Raw genomic sequence first — 21,759 nt, 5'->3', positions numbered from 1 at the left:
TTTTTATACTGTTTGATTGAATAGACTGACGTGCATTCTCTCGCAAATGTGCGCGCGTGTGTGTTTGTCTGTGCCTCAGACTTATTAATCAAAGATGATGTTGCACATTGCAGATCTATGCGACAGGAGCAAGTGGACAAGACAGCTACATTTGTCTGAGCGAAGATCCAACGGTAAGCTCTTTTAGCCGAAAACAGCGAGCCTGGGTGCATGCATGCAAGCTTCTATCATGTTCGTGTGAGTGCTGCAGGGCTATTCGACGACTTTTCATTATTCTTGATTTGGAGATCCATGCAGGGTATTAGAAAGTGCAGAATATACACGTTTGAACAAATACGATGTGTGTGTTACGGCTGGTACTTGCGTGTAAGTGTCTGTGTGTATTTATGCTCCTAACAGAAAAATGCGTGTGCTACTCTGTTTACAAACTCCCGTCTCACACAACACTCAAACAAGGCACAAAGACTGAACACAATTTCTGCCCTTTGCCCTCGTACCTATATTCAAGCAATCACAAGTATTAACCAGTAATCACAACAAAATATAAATATGATATCTCACATCCACTCAAAAGACTCTTTCATTCAATACTACATATTATCTTGAGTAGGATGAAATGAAAGCCTCTTCCTGGGTGCGTCTAATTACCCAAATGAACCCAAATGAATCCAAATGATACCCCAATGATACCATTTATATAATATTATTCCATTCAACTCATTCATATCCACTCCGGAGTATTGTGCAGAAAGCTCTCTCTCTCTCACACACACACATACACAGGGAAAAGTATTTGAAATAAGCATAATTAACATTTTGTAGGTTTTATTTAATATCTCAGAGCAAGATAAAAACCTCTCTCTCTCATGGTTGGCATATCACATCTATATGTTTTGGGAATCAGGAACCCACAAGGAATAAGATGAAATTGTTTTTAAATCGATTTCGGAAATTTTATTTTAATAATAATTTTTATATTTTTAATTTTCAGAGCTTGTTTTTAATCCGAATATACCGTAAAATCCCTAGCATAAGCCCACCATCTAGCAAACGCCCACCCCCCACTTTGGGCCAAAAGTTGTGCACAGGGGTAACTACCTAGCAAACGCCCACCCTGATTTTTTCAAAGAGACTATAGGCTCACTTTCACCAGGATTTGTGCAGACTGTTCTAAAAGTCATCTTTTTCCCCTTCTTTACCTTTTCGTGTTTCTTTCCTTTTTTCTTATTCTTTGTCCCCTCTCCTCACTCCCACCCATCGTTCATGTTTTTCGAGTTTCTCTTCTCTTTTTTTTCCTAAGTTTGTGGGTTTTTCTTTCTCAGAAAGATTGGGCCTTTTGAAGACAAAATCCAAGTTCAGTTAACGTTTCATTTCCAAAGACGATCGTGTAATTTCTTCCCTGTACAGAAAGAAAGGGCTTCATTGGTGTTGACATTTCGACATTTCATCAAGTTTCTTTTTCCCGGAATTGTGTTGTTATTGTTTGTCCTTGCAAAGCTAAGGTCTGGCGATTTTCTTTTTACTCATAAATTTATATGAATGACTATGCTCGTGTTGTTTTCAGAAGAGCCAGTCCTTTTCTCTCTCTCTCTCTCTCTCTCTCACTCTCTCTCTCTCACTCTCTCTCTTTCTCTCTCTCACTCGCAAATGACATAATCGGGAAAGGGAGACAGGGCATTCAGTTACTACCTAACCAGGTAGAAATATTTCTTATGTTGTTTGCGGATGACCTCGCCCTCATATCATCTACTGTAATAGGACTGCAAACACAGCTAACCACACTATACGAATCATCAAACAGACTCGGACTGAAAGTTAATGCGGAAAAAACAAAAGTTGTGGTATTCCGTAAAGGTGGTTATCTATCCGAGAAAGAAAAGTGGTACTTAGGCACTGAGATACTCGAAGTTGTTGGTAGGTATAAATACCTTGGCTTCACCTTTTCTACAATGATGAGTTTAAACATAGGCACGGAGGAATTTGTGTCGAGAGGCAAAAAGGGAACTATGGAAATCCTTAGAACGCTGAAAAAGTGTGGTATTTCCTCATGTGAAGTGTTTTTCAAACTGTTTGATGCTCAAATTGTTCCTTCACTGCTCTATGCTTCTGAACTTTGGGGTCACAGCGAAAATAAACAGATCGAAAGGGTGCACCTTTACGCGTGCAAGCTTTTTATGAATGTACCAACCATGACACCTAACGACATGATTTACAGTGAACTTGGCCGTTATCCACTTCACATTGAGTCCGCTGCAAAGTGCATTCAATATTGGTTCCGCTTACTTAAGCAGCCGGACGTTAGATTTTCTAAGATGGCATACTTGTCCCTATTGAATATGCATGAAAGGGGCCATGACAACTGGGTCACACGTGTTAAGTCTTTGTTGTGTGAGCTTGGTTTTGGCCTTGTGTGGCAATTTGGAAGCGTGGCAGATGAGAGACTATTCCTGCGCACCTTCAAAGAACGATTAAGTGAAAACTTTTGTCTGAAATGGCTCAACCATACGTCACAAAGTCCTCGCTTTGAACTTTACCACAGTCACAAAAGTCTGATCGGACGAGAACATTATTTAGACTTCATAAAAGTGAATATCTACAGGACAGCTCTCAGCAGGTTCAGACTTGGCGTCTCTCCATTCAGTGCACACAGGCAACGTTTTTCGCATTCGGAAGCAAGCCGGCTATGCCCTTTTTGTACAAATAAAACTGAGGATGAAATGCATGTTGTCTTTGTGTGCCCAGTGTATCAGGCTATTAGAACCAGATATATTGGCATACCGGTTGACTCTCCATGCGAACTCCAACTGTGTGAACTGTTGAAAGGTAGCGACGAAACAAAAGCCGTAAGTTTTGCTAAATATCTATTCCTGGCTTGGAAAGCGAGGCAGAAGAGACTTGATGTTTGATTCGTGACATGGAAAATGTACCTCTCGGTATTACCGTTACCAGAAAGTTTTCATGGTTGATACACTGTTTGCTACGATGTATATATCTATATTGTGAGGTGACTATATTAGCAAGCAACTGCCAAAAATATTTAACACCATGTATATACATTTGATTCGATTACGTGAAATGCTGATTTTGTACATTTCCTCTTTTTTTACCATTGTAAAAACCAAATCACTGGTTACACAATTAAACAATCCAATCTCTCTCTCTCTCTCTCTCTCTCTCTGTCTGTCTCTGTCTCTCTCTATGTCTCTCTCTCTCTCTCTCTCTCTCTCTCTCTCTCTCTCTCTCTCTCTCTCTCTCTCTCTCTCTCTCTCTCTCTCTCTCTCTCTCTCTCTCTCTCTCTCTCTCTCTCTCTCTCTCTCTCTCTCTCTCTCTCTCTCTCTCTCTCTCTCTCTCTCTCTCTCTCTCTCTCTCTCTCTCTCTCTCTCTCTCTCTCTCTCTCTCTCTCTCTCTCTCTCTCTCTCTCTCTCTCTCTCTCTCTCTCTCTCTCTCTCTCTCTCTCTCTCTCTCTCTCTCTCTCTCTCTCTCTCTCTCTCTCTCTCTCTCTCTCTCTCTCTCTCTCTCTCTCTCTCTCTCTCTCTCTCTCTCTCTCTCTCTCTCTCTCTCTCTCTCTCTCTCTCTCTCTCTCTCTCTCTCTCTCTCTCTCTCTCTCTCTCTCTCTCTCTCTCTCTCACATATGGATATAATCAATATAACTCACGAACCACAAGAATGATGACAGCATACATCTAAAATGGGATGTTAATTTATGATAAAAAAAAAGTTTTCATTATTTGAGCCGGAAAATTGAATTGCTCAATAACCAATCCATAATAAAATCTCTCTCTCTCATGGATATAATCAATATAACTCACGAACCACAAGAATGATGACAGCATACATCTAAAATTTGATGTTAATTTATGATCAAAAAAAGAATGTTTTCATTATTTGAGCCGGAAATTTGAATTGCTCAATAACCAATCCATAATAAAACCCAATAAAACCGTTCCTTCGTAAAAGGAGACTGTACACAAGTTAAGAAACACATGAAATAAAACATGGTTTAAATTCCTAATGTCCATTGCAAACATGCCCACAGCGACCTAGCATCACTGGCGCTTGACTTTTTCTGCCCTGGCTCTGCGTCTCTGACCAGGTTTTTTGGCGATGCCTGATGATTTGGGCATGGCAAATCGCCCATCAGTCGATTGAAGTGTGTTTCCCGCCTGTGCTGTTTTCTTCATTTTTAAGAAGTTGGTCATTTTTTTGTTCTTCCAATTGGCACTCTTCTGTGCCCACTCTCCAGGTGTTACGGAGTGCTTCCGGAATTCTTCACAGAGGACAAAGTTGCCACGTCCATACAGGGATTTCCGTAGGTCCATGAAATGGGCATCTGAGATGTCAAGACATTGGATGAGGGCAAGCAGTTTCTGCGGCTTCCAATCAATCTGCTTGATTCTGTGATTGATCGACTCGGCGTTGTTGTTGGTCCAAAGTGTGTCAATGACACCTTTCTGAAGGGGCAGCTGGACGTGTCTTTTCAGTTTATCGGCGATGTGTTTTTGGTAGTACCGCTGAAATGTAGGGTACTTAATGAAGTAGTCGTCCAGCCGATCTTCACGGAACTCAGAAGTGGCAGAGTCATCAGCCCAAGCTATGCCAGCCTCTCCAAAAATGAAAGAAATGATTTCAGTTCTATCTCTCATACTGCAACCGACCTTTTCTGACAAGTATCGGGTGATGTTGTCCTTCATGTGGATTGTGCAAAGGAGATGAGTTGCAGATGGGAACTCCAACTGAAGGGCTTTTGTCAGCGCTTTCTCGGCATCACTTCCAACCACAATGTCTTCTGACTGCAGTTCTCTTTTCAAGTGGCTGATGAAAGTGTGGTACGTTTCAAATTCGCCGTCCCAGTGCAGGAATGTTGGTCCAAGCATCAGTGGATGCTCATTGCTTTCACTGTGCCATACCGCTTTGTTCTTGTATGTAGTCGGGGTGATGAAACAGGGCCCAACATTAAATGTTCTGTCGAAGCCAATCACACTTCCATTTTCACCCACACAGTTTGCTTTCAAGTCTTCCATCTGTTGCTTGTTGTAAACAATTAAAGACGGTATTTTACCCTTGCAATGAATGATCTGCTGCACAGAATTTTGCGTGTTCAACATCGCGATCGTTTCTAATACCTCGTCTGCAACATTTTGTCCATTTGGTCTGTTTTCTCTGTTCGCCGCTTTCTCGTTGTGTTTTTTGTTTCTTATCTGCTTGGCATTCGAAGGAGCATCAAATGAATTTTCCTTGTTCATGTCCATGTAAACATGCCTAGGAGGTTGATTTTTGGCTCGTTTGGCAGCTTCGCTAAGGACTGTGTGTTGAGTTCGGCAATAGGGATTTCCGTGGTGCTTCCTATTACCATGCGGCTGGTTGTGACCAGGATGAATGCCACAGTACTCAACCACCGCCACTGGTTTGCAGAAGGTGGAACTGTGTCCCGAAAAGGTTGTGACCCGCTTCTTGAAGGAAGGGTCAGATCTCAACTTGGAGTACACAAAATGTCCTGTAATGACATCTTCAGGATTCGGTTGTGGGTTCAATGGAATCCACTCTTGGGTCGTTTTCTTATTCACGATCTTTCTGCTCTCTGTCGCATATTCCCCATTTTTCTTGTATACGGACTTTGCTTTGTTGCTTTCCAAAACAAAATACCTGTTGACTGTCGTACCCACAGACGAATCGTAAGCTCCACAGTCATCTACATAAGCCGCTCTATGTCTGGCATTCCACTGTTCCAGGTTGACGCTGTTATCAATGAGACAAAACTTGTTGTCCTTGTTTCCTGGGGGAATTTGTTTCACGCAATGATCCGACATTGTTTTCACAGCATCAACAAGTTGGTCTATGCTCATGAAACGGCCTTTGGAAGGTGCATGGTGTAGAGCATCACGGTCGATGTTAGACGATGACAGGTCCTCAGATGTGTCAAGGACACAATCCTCTCTGCTATTAAGAGACGTCGACTGAGGATCGTTTTCGTGGTCGACGGAAGACAGACTCGAAGAGAAGTGATGATTACTGGAGGGGCAATCCTCTCCACCAGCAAGGAAGGTGGACTGAAGAATGGAGGTGGGAGAGGCGGATCGAAGGGATGTGGTGGAAAATCTATGAGTATCATCAGAAGTCGACAACCTTGGTAGCATCTCTGCTCTGTGTTCCGGAGATCTGCAATCACAAGACAGAAAACGTATTAACGCAAATGCGTATTTAGATGGCGTTTCGATAACTTTACTTTCTATTGGACTGTCTCAGCAGAAGTAGCCTCTTCCCAAAATTAGCAGGTTTCATATCCCCAGTAGTAGCATGCTGCTTGTCCACACAAGCTGGATTCCTGCAAGTACATCTCAAAAGACATGTTAATGCATGAACAAACGGAAGTAGATGAGACCCATGAAAATGAAATGGTCACTTTTCAAAGTAATAATTTGTACCAACCCTGACTCTCCTTCCGACTTGAATCTCTGCCTCTTCCCAGAAGTAGCACGTTCCCTCTTCCCAGACTTAGCAGGTTTCCTCTCTCCAGTAGTAGCACGCTGCTTGTCCACACAAGCTGGATTCCTGCAAGTACATCTCAGAAGACATGTTAATACATGAACAAACTGAAGTAGATGAGACCCATGAAAATGAAATGGTCACTTTTCAAAGTAAAAATAATTTGTACCAACCCTGACTCTCCCTCCTTCTCCAGTAGTAGCACGCTGCTTGTCCACACAAGCTGGATTCCTGCAAGTACATCTCAGAAGTAGATGAGACCCATGAAAAAAAAAATGGTCACTTTTCAAAGTAATAATTTGTACCAACCCTGACTCTCCTTCTGACTCGACTCTCTGCCTCTTCCCAGAAGTAGCAGGTTTCCTCTTTGTAGAAGTAGCAGGTTTCCTCTCTCCAGAAGTAGCAGGTTTCCTCTCTCCAGTAGTAGCACGCTGCTTGTCCACACAAGCTGGATTCCTGCAAGTATATCTCAAAAGACATGTTAATAAATGATCAAACGGAAGTAAATGAGACCCATGAAAATCGAATGGTCACTTTTCAAATGACATAAAAGACTATAACAATCATGAACAATGAATGACTTACATTTTGTCAGCAATTGGCATGTAACCGGAGAAATAAAACTCGTTCACACTGGTACTAGTACGTTCTTCTGGCAGGCAAGTCGGGATGGGAAGCTTATCACCACTGAAAAAAATAACAATAATGTTAGATTTCACAAGAAACTAATAAAACCCTTCATTTTATGACAAGGTTAGTGTAACCATTGTGTTCAATTTACGAGTGAATAAAAGGTAAACATACGATATAAACTCACTTGTTCACTGTTGTCACAAGTGGCACGAAGTGGTTGGGAAGCCACTCTACCAATGGTCTTGGGCGTCTGGTGCTGCACCAGAATATGGATACAGGTTTTCTACTCGAGTAACGAGTGGCAGCAAAGGTTGTTGTCAATATCCTCCAAACTTCGCTTTGGCGGCCGTTGACTGGTGGATAAAAACTCTGAATTGGTCTTTCAATCACCAACGAGAGAGCCATTATTGACCATGCTGAAGAAAATAAACGCAGATTTGTGGCGTTTAGAACAGCTTGGTCATAATCCTCAGAGACGATGAAGATGTCCCTGATGTTGTGGTGCACAGTTTTGACTTCACTTTCTTGCAGTGCCATTGTGATGCATGTCAGATATCGCAGCCGGTCTCTTGTTCTTTCCGCTGTTCCGCTGATTAAGATTGACACCGAGTTGAATAAACAACTACCGTCGCCAAGTGAAATTAGTGCCTGCCCGCAATTCAGCTTGTACCGATTGATCAGACTTTGTGCCAGATTGTCGACAGGTAATTTCCGGAGTATTCCATGTGCAATTGGTTCAACAGGATATGCAATGGATTCGTGGAAGAGAACTTCTCTCTGCGCTACAATTTTCACTTTAGCAATGCCATCTGCAGAAGCCTGAAAGAAAGCAGTAAAGTGAGAAACATATATTTATATATAGACAGGTGGTGGGAGAGTTTTTAAAATGGGATTTTGGCCATGCCTGATAGAGGTAAGCGATTAACCCCATTCATGATCCCAGTTGTGTGCGTACATGTACATTTTTGCATTTTTTTTTTATTTTTATTTTTTATTTTTATTTTTTATTTTTTTTTATTTATTTTTTTATTTTTTTTCTTTGGAGGGGGGGGGGGGGGGTCTTTGTTTGTGGATTTTTTTTTCTCCGGCTGTGTTTACATGTTAAATCAATTAACTAAACCGATCACATTTACGAAAAACCTGCTGAAAAAAAATGAATTAAGTGAAAACGATAGTCTTTTTTTTTTTTTTTTTTTTAATTTTTTATATTTTTTTTTTATTTATTTATTTTTATTTTTTTTATTATTTTTTTTCTTTGGAGGGGGGGTCTTTGTTTGTGGATTTTTTTTTTCTCCGGCTGTGTTTACATGTTAAATCAATTAACTAAACCGATCACATTTACGAAAAACCTGCTGAAAAAAAATGAATTAAGTGAAAACGATAGTCTTACCTTCTTGAGACGTTGGAGACCCTTTATATAGTCAAAGGACCCAGATGTGCTTCGGCATTGGCGGCATATGTATTCTCCCTCAATTTTCCGCCATTTATCATACATGTCGTCTGTGATTTTTTGGCACCGTTTATGGTACCAATGGAGACATTCCTTTTAAAAGAAAGAAATAAGAAATGTAAATAAATAATAAATTTATATGTGTATTACTATTAGATTCTGCAATCATTTAAAAAAAAGCGTTGAAATTTTGTTGAGGAAACGGTAATTGAACAAAAGAAATCAGTTTCTTGAGAAGTTAACGGTGGGATTAGCCTCAAACAAAATAGTTATATTGAGATGGGGATTGGGGGCGGGGGGGGGGGGGGGGGATGGGGTGTTACGGAAGGAAATCCTTCCCATTAATTTACTATAATGTCAAATATTTTTTAATATTGGTACTTTACCTCACATGCTATCCACCGCCCATCGCTGTGATCAAAACAATCTTGACACTCAGCCATCATGACATCTCCACTCTCTCAGCTTTCAAGTGTGATAAGATTTTCAAATCATATATCAAGCAACCGTGACCGAACACTGAGAAGATCCTTTGCGATAAACGGGACACTGAGCAAACGTGAAATAACTGAATGGTGATCACAATTCAAAGATACCAATTGAAAGACCTGTGTTGCCATCTTACACACACTGACACATATGGGATGGGGCATTGAGCAAACATGAAATAACTGAATGGTGATCACCAAAAAAATCAGTACCCATACCTGTCACGTTTTGATGAATACAACTCCACAAATTACGTCCAATCTTACACAGCGACACACACACACACACACACACACACACACACACACGTTCTCTCATTCACATACACACACTCTTATTCATTTTTATATAAATGGTATCATTTGGGTTCATTTGGGTATCATTTGGGTTCATTTGGATTCATTTGGGTTCATTTGGGTTCATTTGGGTAATTAGACGTACCGCCTCTTCCTCGATGATGTCGTCCTTGTTGACTCTCAGTTCGGCAAGGATCACACATACTTAACTAATTACTTCACGTGTCAACTCACAGTTCAGTGGCCGCACACACTATTTTGGATTCGTCCAATCCTTTTCTACACAACTTAGCCGGTTACCTCACTTGTCAACTCACAGTTCAGTGGTTACAAGTTATTCTGGATTTGCACAATCCTTTTCTACACACACAGTTCTGTGGGTGCGCACACTATCCTAGGTCGCACAATTCTGTTTACTCACGAATCAGCGGGTCCGACACTGGCACCATATCACACCCATGACATGTCGACATTCATGGTGATATGGGGTGGGGTTCCACCGGATACAAGTTCTCCAGCGCTGCTTTACAACCCTGCGCCGACTCTACTCGTCCTGGCAGCAAGGAGGGGACGCTCCTCTTCTCGCCTCGTCTACCCTTCGGTCGAGCGCGTCCTGCTCCCACCGGGATGCTGTGTAGAAAGTTTATGCTACCGTAAGTTTCAATTCTAGATAAACTTCTCCACATAATAATACTTCCATTCTTTCTCAATATTATTCAATTATCCGTCAACTAACTTATGCTGTTATATTATTTACATCAGCTCATTTACAAGTAACTCCCATTACGAAAGAACATAACATTCCTTTTCAAAATGGCTGACAACAGCCCACGCTTTCCAACCCATCTTCACAACATGACTCTCACAGTCATTTCACAAGTCAATATTACTGAGCAAAATACAATTCAATAAATACCTGTATATTCACAGCATAGAATCACACATGATTCTTCCACAACACGAGTAGTACAGCATTCGACCTCAATGTTTGGTGAGCAACATTACAACCCAAACGTGGAGTCTGTTCTCTTCAACTGTCTGTAATGCTCTACCCTTCACAATCCAAAATGGCTTCCCCCTGTTAGCAATCTCCTCTCTCATTGGTCAATAGTAGCCAATGACAATACAGTTCACAAAAATCAGCTCATTATTTCAACAGGTGACACTACAATCACGCAGTCGACTCATGCCAACTAAAAGTATGGCAAGCTAAACTGTACACATTTGTTCAACCTTAACTTAGACTAAATTATGTACAAATCCATTTGTCACAGTGTGTTTGCTCTGAAAAAAAAGAAAAGACGCAACAAACAAACATTGTATTTGTTTAAAAGTATCACAAATATTTATTACCTGTATCTGCATGTTTTGATAATGATGAAGGGTAAATTACTTTGACGTGTGCTTTTTTTTTAACCACACTGATAACGAATGATAGAAACACACCACTTAATAACATATCCACAAAAATTGTAACAATAAATGTAAGCTGAACAATGCCTGCAACACATTTCAGGCCTCAGAAGGAAGTAATTATGAGATTCAGACAGAGAGAGAAAGCCTAACACGAAACCAATTGTGACATTTTTTATTTCATTATGTAATATTAAAAACACGACAACAATGTATTTCCTGTACTTAGTTTCGTGCAATTATGGATTGCAAAGTATGTCTAATTGAGTGGCATAAAGAGGCACTGTTGCATGAAAAACCAACTCGGATCTTGACTAGGATCAGGATTTTACATGGACACAACCTAGAATTTAACATCCTGGGGGGAGAGGGGTACTGCGCCTTTCACATCAAGATGTAAAGATCTATTTTAACCTTTGCCGGATGCCGCTTTTGACTACACACGCCCGACGATGCGGGTTTGTCTGAACCCATACATTTGAAAGAGGGTTTTTACTGTTTATTTCTCTAACGACGATGCGGGTTTGTCTGAACCCATACATTTGAAAGAGGGTTTTTACCGTTTATTTCTCTAACGACGGGGTGGGTTCAGGGAAACCCACAGCGCTACTTCAGTGGGTGCATCGAGTTTCTCCCTTCACCGACTTCTTGCAGGGGAGGGAGAGGGGGAGGGAGAGACTGAGAGAGACTGAGAGACTAAGAAAGAGAGAGAGAGAGAGACTAAGAAAGAGAGAGAGAGACTAAGAAAGAGAGAGAGAGAGACTAAGAAAGAGAGAGAGAGACTAAGAAAGAGAGAGAGAGACTAAGAAAGAGAGAGAGAGAGACTAAGAAAGAGAGAGAGAGACACTAAGAAAGAGAGAGAGGGAGACTAAGAAAGAGAGAGAGAGACTAAGAAAGAGAGAGAGAAAGAGAGATAGAGACTAAGAAAGAGAGAGAGACTAAGAAAGAGAGAGAGAGAGAGACTAAGAAAGAGAGAGAGAGAGACTAAGAGAGAGAGAGACTAAGAAAGAGAGAGAGACAAAGAAAGAGAGAGAGAGAGACTAAGAAACAGAGAGAGAGAGAGACTAAGAAAGAGAGAGAGAGAGAGACTAAGAAAGAGAGAGAGAGAGACTAAGAAAGAGAGAGAGAGAGACTAAGACAGAGAGAGAGAGAGAGACTAAGAAAGAGAGAGAGAGAGACTAAGAAAGAGAGAGAGAGACTAAGAAAGAGAGAGAGAGAGCTACTAAGAAAGAGAGAGAGAGAGAGACTAAGAAAGAGAGAGAGAGACTAAGAAAGTGAGAGAGAGAGACTAAGACTGAAAGAGAGAGAGAGAGACTAAGAAAGAGAGAGAGAGAGAGAGAATAAGAAAGAGAGAGACTAAGAAAGAGAGAGAGAGAGACTAAGAAAGAGAGAGAGAGAGAGACTAAGAAAGAGAGAGAGAGAGAGACTAAGAAAGAGAGAGAGAGAGAGACTAAGAAAGAGAGACAGAGAGAGAGAGACTAAGAGAGAGAGACAGAGAGAGAGACTAAGAGAGAGAGACATAGAGAGAGAGACAGAGAGAGAGAGACAGAGAGAGAGACAGAGACAGACAGTCAGATAGACAGACAGTCAGATAGACGGATAGACAGATAGACGGATAGATAGACAGATAGACAGACAGACAGACAGAGCAACTGACAACAGACATACAGACAGAGAGATACGGACAGACAGACAGAGAGACAGACAGTCTCTTGGAGACAAACAGGCAGACAGACACTGTTCCGCCGCTTTGGTCATTATGGGTGTAGCAGAACCCGCGCCGTCGGCAGAGGGATAGTTACAATCACTACTACTCTTTAAAAGTATGGGTTTGTGTGAACCCGCGCCATCGGTAGTGTTTATGTAAATTATCATAATCAATTAATTTTAATGTTTTCAGTGTCATGTACACACTAAAAATTTGCAGACAGAGAGCAAATTAGGTGTGTGAGAGATACTTAAAATTTCAAAACGATACCTTTAATGGTTCCAGAGTTACAATGATTTTAGTGTGTCTCTGGGTACAGGTGAACCCAGGAAGCACGGCAAAGGTTAAATAATACTTATTAGAAGGGAACAAAATCAAACAAACTACAACAATCGTTCTGAGGGGAGAGAATTACCTCTTCCGAAGAAATTACCTCCCTTGCTTTTCTTGTCGTGACTTATGTAGAGTAAAGTGAATAGAAAGTGAATCAGTCAGTAACAAAAAAACAAAAAACATTTCTTAAGATCAATGAGGAGTCTTGAAGTATTTGTCAATGTTAATCTTGTATGCATAACAAACAATGGGATTCAGAAAAAGTGATAATTAAGGAAAAAAAAATATGGGGGTCTGGGGGCCGCAGAAGGCCCCCAGTAGGGTCCAGGGGCAACGCGTATGGTCATCTAATATTGGTGTATGTCCAACAGCACCAATATTAGCTGAACCTCACCAATATTAGATCCTCCGTCATGCTCAAAAATATTGGTGCATATTATGACTATCCAAATCTGATATATGTGAGGCCCCATCTAATATTGGTGACTTTTTTGACTTTTTCATGGGGTTAGGATTTTTCGATGGCAAAAATCGGGTTTTGACTTCCTGGGGTCAAAGTGGTCAATTAATAGTGGTGTATGTCCAGAAACACCAATATATGACAAATTTAAACTTAAAAATCAAGAAATTTAAAAATGCTCGCAAAGTCATAGTTGTTGTTCTAGATGATTGAAATTTGGCATAATGAACCCTAAGGTCATTATAAATCGATATACAAAAGGAAAGTGTGATGAAATAAAAATTATGACTTTAATGACCAAAAGTATATTTTCAAAAATGTAAAAAAAAAAAATTTCGAATTTTCGTTCCATCGGGTCTGTTCAAAAGTATTTAAATAGTACACACAGTTCATTTCAGACCTTTGGGGTCAAAACTAAGCATTCTGTGGTCATTTTTTTAAAACTCACCAATATTAGTTCCATTAGGCAGGGCTCACCAATATTAGATGAAAAAGTCAGTCAGGGTCTGGGGTCTGGCCCAACGGAACTAATATTGGTGTCAATCTATATAGTGTTATAATTTAAAAAAATCATAATTAATTCCATGCACATTTTTTGCATGTGTGCACAGATCGAAATTGATTCATTACAATGCAAGCAACAAATTGGAACCCTAACTGTAACCTTAGGTTAAATTTTAGACAGTTAACGTCATATGAAAGTAAATGCTGATATTGCTCCTAAGAAGGATTTTTTTTAATTTTCACCTGTTACCACCATTGATATTGTAGTGATTTTTTATGAATATTTTTTCAAATCTCAGGGTTAATATTGGTGTAATCCAAAATTTCACCCAACTCTAAAAGCCAAAATTTGTGATATTGATTTAAATTTATTTTCTTTGCGTGTGTTTGTGTGTGTGTGTGTGTGTGTGTGTGTGTGTGTGTGTGTGTGTGCGCGCGCGTGTGTGTGTGTGTGTGTGTGTGTGTGAGTGTGTGTGTGTGCGTGTGTGTGCATGTGTGCACGCGCGTGTGTGTGTGTGTGTGAGTGTGTGTTCGTGTATGTGTATGGTAAAACTTGTTTTAAACCTGTCTGTCTCTCTCTCTTTCCTTACTGCTTGTTTGATTTTCTTTTCATATGTATGGTCAATAAGTATTCCCGTTGTCATTTTCTCTTGTTTGATCACCCTATGGCTATGCGTTCGAATATTTGAGTGGTTTTTTTTAAATCAGAATGTAGTGTCTGTACTGCAAAATGTGCCTGTGTAGGTATTCATAAAAACACAAAGACAAACAAACTCACTGTCAATCTTACTCACACACACACACACACACACACACACACACACACACACACACACACACACACACCCACATACATACACACACACACACACACACACACACACACATACACACACACACACACACACAAAAACAAACACACGCGCGCGCGTGCGTGCTGACTCATGCGCACATTCAATCCACAGGCATAACACACACTTTTACACTCAGAATCTAAATCTCACACGCATTCAAGCAGAAGGAAAGAAAAAGTTTGTTTTTACAATATATACAATATATTAAGAGTAGATACATATCAATACAATAAATAGATAGTGTATTTAACATATATAATACTATATATACAAAATATTGACAGTATATACAATAGATATGTAATGCAATATATATATAAATTATTAATAGTACAAATACATGCTATGACATACAACGTTTGTATAAAAGTATTTACAAAATATACAATATGTTCATGTTGTATTGTTATACATATCACAAAAGCTGGTATCAATAAAAAGAATAAATTAATTAATAAATACAGTCACTCAACACAATAATAAATATCAATAAATTAGAGGATTTACAGGCATTGAGGCAACAGACAATGCCTAAACAAGGGAGGAATTGGCCACACTTCACAAGTACCAATTTCGCAATTTGTCGCGAATGTTCTGTACTGTTTTTGTGGCCAGCTCCTCCTTGGCTATAATACTATATATACAAAATATTGATAGTATATACAATAGATATGTAATGCAATGTATATAAATTATTAATAGTACAAATACATGCTATGACATACAACGTTTGTATAAAAGTATTTACAAAATATACAATATGTTCATGTTGTACTGTTATACATATCACAGAAGCTGGTATCAATAAAAAGAATAAATTAATTAATAAATACAGTCACTCAACACAATAATAAATATCAATAAATTAGAGGATTTACAGGCATTGAGGCAACAGATAATGCCTAAACAAGGGAGGAATTGGCCACACTTCACAAGTACCAATTTCGCAATTTGTCCCGAATGTTCTGTACTGTTTTTGTGGCCAGCTCCTCCTTGGCTTTAGGCATTGCCCGCAGGCATGCCCTGATAACCTTCGCCCCAACGTTTTTGTTGCCTCGGTAGCCGCCGAGGTAGTAGTGCAGCCACGGGAGTAGCCGTGGTGAAGCCCATGGCGAGTTCTTGTTATGAGGATACTGTGGAAATTAGAAACACATGTTTAGAAAGATACTGATTTATGTCCGCTTATCAATACAGGTATACAATAAGTATTGAAAACAAAATCAAAGATAGAATATATACAGGTTTTCATATACAGGGTCTGGGAGGCAGCAATTAAGAACATGTTAATAAGATCAAATAACTAAAAAGACAATACAAACGCAAAGCAAAGCAGGTGTACAAATTGCATAATTGACACCAAAAACTAAATAACTTACATCTTTTTTCATGAAATGACGCGTTGGCAACATGAAGCCGATGACCTTGAGCTCTTCCGGCAGCTCTGCCTTTGTCAGAGGAGGCGGTAAGTCTGCAAGCACATAAAACAGCATGTTACTAATCAAGTACTTATGCTGTTTCATGCATGTAACTTAACAAATGCTTAGCTTGTAGTTATGTGCTAAAATGCTGTGAGTTTTTTCCACACTGAAGAGTAATGAAATCCAATGAGTAATGCCTAAATTGTCTTACAATCTTTTTATCCCAAGTATACTTACTTATTCCCTAAATATTGTTATACTGCAAAGGTTCAAAGCAGGACACATATATATGTCATATAAAAGCTATCATGAAAAACATCTGAAACACACCTATAAACTTCGGTGCTGCAGGGGTTGCAGCGCAGGGGGAAGTGGCGGAAGCAGAGGCGGAAGCAGAGGCGGAAGCAGAGGCAGAAGCAGAGGCGGGGTCAGAGCTGGAGCCTGGAGCACATGGCTGGTCTTCTGCACAGCACAAGACTTGTTAAACAAGGTAGGTTTTTTATCATGAGTCTTCGTTTGCTGGCAGGAACATTTATTTTGGTACACACACAAATTAGTTTTCCTTTTATGTGATCATAGTATTAAAGTAGACGTGTAATTAACTACAACAAAATGTCTTTATTCTTACCATCCTCCTCGTCAGTGTCGGATGGCTCAGGATAACTCTCCAGCTCACCCCGAATCCTCATCAGTTCTTTTTCCTTTTGGGCTTCCGCAGCTGATATGCCAGGGCCTTGGCCTGAAGAGATAAAGAGGCAGACTTAAAAGATAAAAGATAAAGCAGGAAAATAGATTTCGGTTTAATTGATATAAACAGAGAGGCAGACATAAGAACACCTGGCGCTTTGACCTTGAAGCCAACATGATGTAGATTTGAAACACTGGAGAAAATGGTCCTCAAACAAGGCTATGAGACACTTGTTATCTATGTCACAGGCATAAGTACATAAGTCCTAAACAAGCAAGCAAATAGATTTCTTCCTACCTGCAGCAACCTTGACAACTTCAAGGTAGGTGTCCTTGGCGGCCACCCCCTCATACCACCGGCGATGAGTATCGCCGGTGTGGTTCATCTTAGAGATGACGCTCTCCCGAAATTGTTCTGTTTTGTGACGGTTCTGTAAACATATCAAAACACGTATATATAGCAATCTATAAACAAACCAGTGTAAAACAATTAACTGTTTAAGTAGCTTGATTTGACATCCTAATATATGATGAAGATGACACTCACGTGATGGGCAAAGAGTTTTCTCCATTTGGATGGAGTCACACCCAGATTGGCAGCCATAATTTTGGCCATCTGGCTGTTTCCCACTTTTCTGCCAGAGTCTGTGACAAAGGCCCACTGTTTCCCGTGGGCCTTCACAAATCTGTGAAAGAAGAAAGTGTCAGTTTAATGTCATGATGAAGAGTTTGAGCTTGATGTTATGAGGTATATCCAGAGCATTAGTGTTAATTGTATGACGAGAAAAAAGCATGATTTATCAAGAAGCAGTTGTTGACATACAAACAAGAAAAGAACCCACTATGGAACACCAAATAACTAGTGTGCGTTTACTTACTTGACCAGTCGGACATGAGTCTTCCTCTGAAGGTAGAGGCTGGCTGGTCCATGTTCAATCAGGGTCTTGTGCTGATGAACCTAGATAGATAATTCATAATATGAAAACAGTTAGTATAGAAAATGATAATCATAGGTTATCATTTCCTGTGAACAATAGGTAGATAGATATGTTAACTCTTAGCGCCCAATCAACCGCGAAGGGAACATTAGATTACAGGGAGATATAAAGATACTTTGTGAATCTAACACTATGTTAAGAACACTTACTCTCATGAGAACCCAGTGTTGGTCTACCTCGGTGCCAGCAAAGACCTCCTGCGAGGTGAGGTTCATCACCTCACCCGCCCGGGCAATGTTTATGCCCAGGAGGGTGGCGATGAAGGCATCTCGCAGCTTCGTCGGGTTCTGCTCGTCGTGACACTTCCGTTGAAGTGTCGTATTTCTCTTCCGGATTTCGTTGTAAACATCCGACCGGTCTGAAAGACATAATGACAAATTCTGACTCTATCTCATACTCATTATACGATTTACATATTGTATCAACAAGTACAGCATAATAGCACTTTCAAGCAAAACGTTGAGTTCTTACCTTGAGTCTGGTGTCTGATGACACTGTCCCTTGTCTTCTTTGCCTTTCCAAAGATGCGACTGTAACACACAAAAAAAGAAAAAGAAAAAAAATTATTAGGAGCAAGTTTTAAAAAAGTCAAGAGACATGCATTTATAACAGTCACATTCTCAGACATTTCCTAAATAGGTTCTCAAGAACTGTGACTCACTGGTTCCAATCCGTCAGTTTTTTGCTGAATCTTGATACAGCGTCCAAGGAGCCGCCCCCGTTCTCAAGAAAAAAGTGCTTGCTGTCAGCCATGAACTCGCACCATTTCTGCAACAATACAACAACACTTTTAGAGTCAAATGCATCTTTTCGTTGACTAGCATGTTATTGTTACTTACAAACAACAACTTACAAACACTCAGTTAATAATTTTAAATAAGCAGTGTTTATTTGTGAATTTTATAGCCGAGAAATCTTACCTTGACACGGTTTACTTTGTTGACCACATTCGACCCCCTCCTGTTGTCAACCTCCACTTCCCTTACCAAGGGAAGGATGTTGATGTCGAAGTAAGTCTTGGCGATGTAATCGCTGTCGCTGGTCGCTTTGCGGAACAGGCGGTGTACATTCACTTTTACATCGACGGCCTGAAACCAGTTTAAAACTTGCTTCGCGGTGCGATTGGCCTCCAGCTCCGCCATGCGCTTGTCCTCAACAAGCCAGGTCAGAAATTGCGCCCAGAGGTCTCCTACAAGAATTACAAAGCATTATTAAATACATATTTTTTTGTGATACTAATTAGTCTTAGTGTTCAAAACAAACAACAACAACAAAAAAAGAAAAAAGATTAAAAAAAAAATAGTACAGACACAGAAGAGTACAGCACATAAATAAGTACATAAAGTTTGCTTACTGTTGAGGACTGACTTAGGAATCCACGTCGGGATGTTGCAGCCTCCTTCTGAGGGCTTGCGGGACCCTGTCCCTACAACATAAGATAATAATGCAGATGAATCAGATAAGGAAAGACGATTTGTGTGCTGATTTAAAAACATCCAATTCCACTTTCTGTATGTGTAAGTCCAAAAGATCAACTAGAAAAGCAAAATGTCACTTTTGACACTGAAAAGTGTCACCAAAACAGATTTCAAAGTGCAAAGCTCATTTGGGGTTACAACCACACACAATTTAAACCCAGTCGCTTTTGAATTTTCCTAGAAAAGCCCAGGTTAAGGTGGTTTGCAAGGGCCTGACAGACCTATTACATGGAGTCAGTTTTACTGCAGTGACTCAAAAAGAGTTATTTGTACCTTTGGAAGCGGATTTTGTTTTCTGGGCGTGGCCATGTTTCCGGGACAAGTGCTGGCCCATGTTGGTCTGCAGCGTCCCGCAGATGTTGCACTTGGACCTCTGGTGAAACAAAAACAAATGCAAGACTGATGATGATTAGTCATGCAAAAGAAAGAAAAATCATTAAAGCGCACTCACAGACAGCGGACTAAAGACAACAATAGACACATAAAGATGAAATTGAAGTGTGCTTGCTTACAGGCATCTTTGTTTCCCGGGCCCCATCCTGCTTGAACCATTCTCTGGCCTCTGGCCGAGGCACATTGTGCCTCGTCACAAGGTGGTCTGTCATCCGAATGACCTGTGCTGAGCAGTGTGGAAGTGGGCACCTTTTCTGGGGCCTAAGACAAGAACAAGATTATTAGTATGTGGATATAAACAATTTCAAGATTCGATCATGAAGCGTACAAATACATGTCAAACTTGTGTACATATAGCTTCACACCTCTTCTTTATGTGTCCCGTCCCACTGGCTGTCTTCCTGGGCTTGCAGTCTGCAGGTGGTATGGCAGTGACCTCCTCCTCAACCAGAGGACTGCAAAAAGGAAATATTGGAATAATGCATTATCAGTTTCCATGTCAAAGCAATCCATGAATGAAAATGATAACTTTAAGCAATACATAGACGTTAATCACCCCGTTACTTCAACATAAATTGAAGTAAAACCGGCTAATGAAAACAACAACTCACCCCGTGATAAGTGCATCAATCTCCATTCGGCGACGGTCTGCCAACTGCTCCTCTTCCAATTGGCGCTCCTCAGCAGTGTGATCATAATTGGGATCTTTATCTGAAAGAAATATGTTCTTTGTTAAATGTAATCTGGGACATCTACCTGGCAGAGGGATATGTGCCAGACATAAAGAAGAAAACAACAACTAAAACTAACAGAAAAGAAAGGACAGAGAAAGAACCTGGCTCACCAAAGTCATCCGGCTCCGACTCATCCCACATCTCCTCTTCACTCTCCTCGCTGTCCGCAATCATGTCACAGTCAAAGAAGGCTTCAGTGCGGGGTTCTTCTGTGGACAAAAACAAATTTAAGCATCAACTCAGATAAAAACTAAACACTGTTGTCAAAGTCAAACAGTACGTTTTTGTTGACTATGCATTGACTATACATTAAATCCATACACAAGATCGCTAAAGACTAAATAGTGTCAATATTTTGATTAATAAACTTGCAAACGTTGTAAAAACACAGTGTTTGTATTGTGTTGTTTGGTTTTTGACTCACATGCGAAGCAAAAGTGAGTCTATGTACTCACCCGAGTCGTCCGTCCGTCCGTCCGTCCGGCCGGCCGGCCGGCCGGCCGGCCGGCCGGAAAACTTTAACGTTGGATATTTCTTGGACACTATTCAGTCTATCAGTACCAAATTTGGCAAGATGGTGTATGATGACAAGGCCCCAAAAAACATACATAGCATCTTGACCTTGCTTCAAGGTCAAGGTCGCAGGGGCCATAAATGTTGTCTAAAAAACAGGTATTTTTCACATTTTTCCCATTTTCTCAGAAGTTTTTGAGATTGAATACCTCACCTATATATGATATATAGGGCAAAGTAAGCCCCATCTTTTGATACCAGTTTGGTTTACCTTGCTTCAAGGTCAAGGTCACAGGAGCTCTTCAAAGTTGGATTGTATACATATTTTGAAGTGACCTTGACCCTGAACTATGGAAGATAACTGTTTCAAACTTAAAAATTATGTGGGGCACATGTTATGCTTTCATCATGAGACACATTTGGTCACATATGATCAAGGTCAAGGTCACTTTGACCCTTATGAAATGTGACCAAAATAAGGTAGTGAACCACTAAAAGTGACCATATCTCATGGTAGAAAGGGCCAATAAGCACCATTGTACTTCCTATGTCTTGAATTAACAGCTTTGTGTTGCATGACCTTGGATGACCTTGACCTTGGGTCAAGGTCACATGTATTTTGGTAGGAAAAATGTGTAAAGCAGTTCTTAGTGTATGATGTCATTGCTAGGTTTAGTTATTTGATGTCAAGCATGTGAGTCGTATGGGCTTTGCCCTTCTTGTTTCTTCTGTTTTTGTCAGCAGAATACTCAATAATTGCGTGCCTAAAGAATCACGGACACATAATAAGACTCATAAACAATTACACAGACAAATAAATAGACAGACAGACAGAGACAGGCAGATAGGCAGACAGACAAAAAGATAGATGCATGTTCACCTTCGTAGACTTCAGAATAAACACTGTCTCCATCA

At 40.3% G+C, this 21,759-nt stretch overlaps 2 protein-coding genes and 1 long non-coding RNA gene across 6 annotated transcripts in view; 1 reads left to right on the top strand and 2 right to left on the bottom strand.

Annotated features, from left to right (window-relative positions):
- LOC138948777 (uncharacterized) overlaps window positions 1-21,759 on the bottom strand; it is a 408,503-nt gene that overhangs the window by 307,303 nt on the left and 79,441 nt on the right. The gene's annotated exons all lie outside the window — the stretch shown is intronic.
- On the bottom strand, window positions 3,769-8,109 carry LOC138948767 (uncharacterized). 3 transcript variants are annotated; one of them, XM_070320376.1, is made up of 3 exons: window positions 7,301-8,109; window positions 6,427-7,170; window positions 3,769-6,156 (listed from the first exon to the last, which is right to left on the bottom strand). In XM_070320376.1, the coding sequence occupies exon 3, from the start codon at window positions 6,132-6,134 to the stop codon at window positions 4,047-4,049; it is 2,088 nt and encodes a 695-aa protein (XP_070176477.1). In that variant the 5' UTR covers window positions 6,135-6,156; window positions 6,427-7,170; window positions 7,301-8,109; the 3' UTR covers window positions 3,769-4,046. The 3 variants fall into 3 exon arrangements, with proteins under 3 accessions (XP_070176477.1, XP_070176475.1, XP_070176476.1); XM_070320374.1 differs by having other exon boundaries at window positions 6,427-8,109; XM_070320375.1 differs by having other exon boundaries at window positions 6,793-8,109.
- The window catches only part of LOC138948784 (uncharacterized), a 13,781-nt gene continuing 1,746 nt past the window's right edge, over window positions 9,725-21,759 (top strand). Inside the window, exons 1-2 of one of the 2 annotated variants that reach the window (XR_011450080.1) lie at window positions 9,725-10,004; window positions 16,393-16,531. This is a non-coding gene — a long non-coding RNA (uncharacterized lncRNA). Of the gene's footprint in view, window positions 10,005-15,930; window positions 16,086-16,392; window positions 16,532-21,759 lie in introns of those variants that run through there. The other variant, XR_011450079.1, reaches the window with a different exon arrangement.

This window comes from Littorina saxatilis, linkage group LG15, assembly GCF_037325665.1.
Source record: "Littorina saxatilis isolate snail1 linkage group LG15, US_GU_Lsax_2.0, whole genome shotgun sequence".
NCBI classification, from domain to species: domain Eukaryota; kingdom Metazoa; phylum Mollusca; class Gastropoda; order Littorinimorpha; family Littorinidae; genus Littorina; species Littorina saxatilis.
This window is presented reverse-complemented; position numbering and strand designations above follow the sequence as displayed.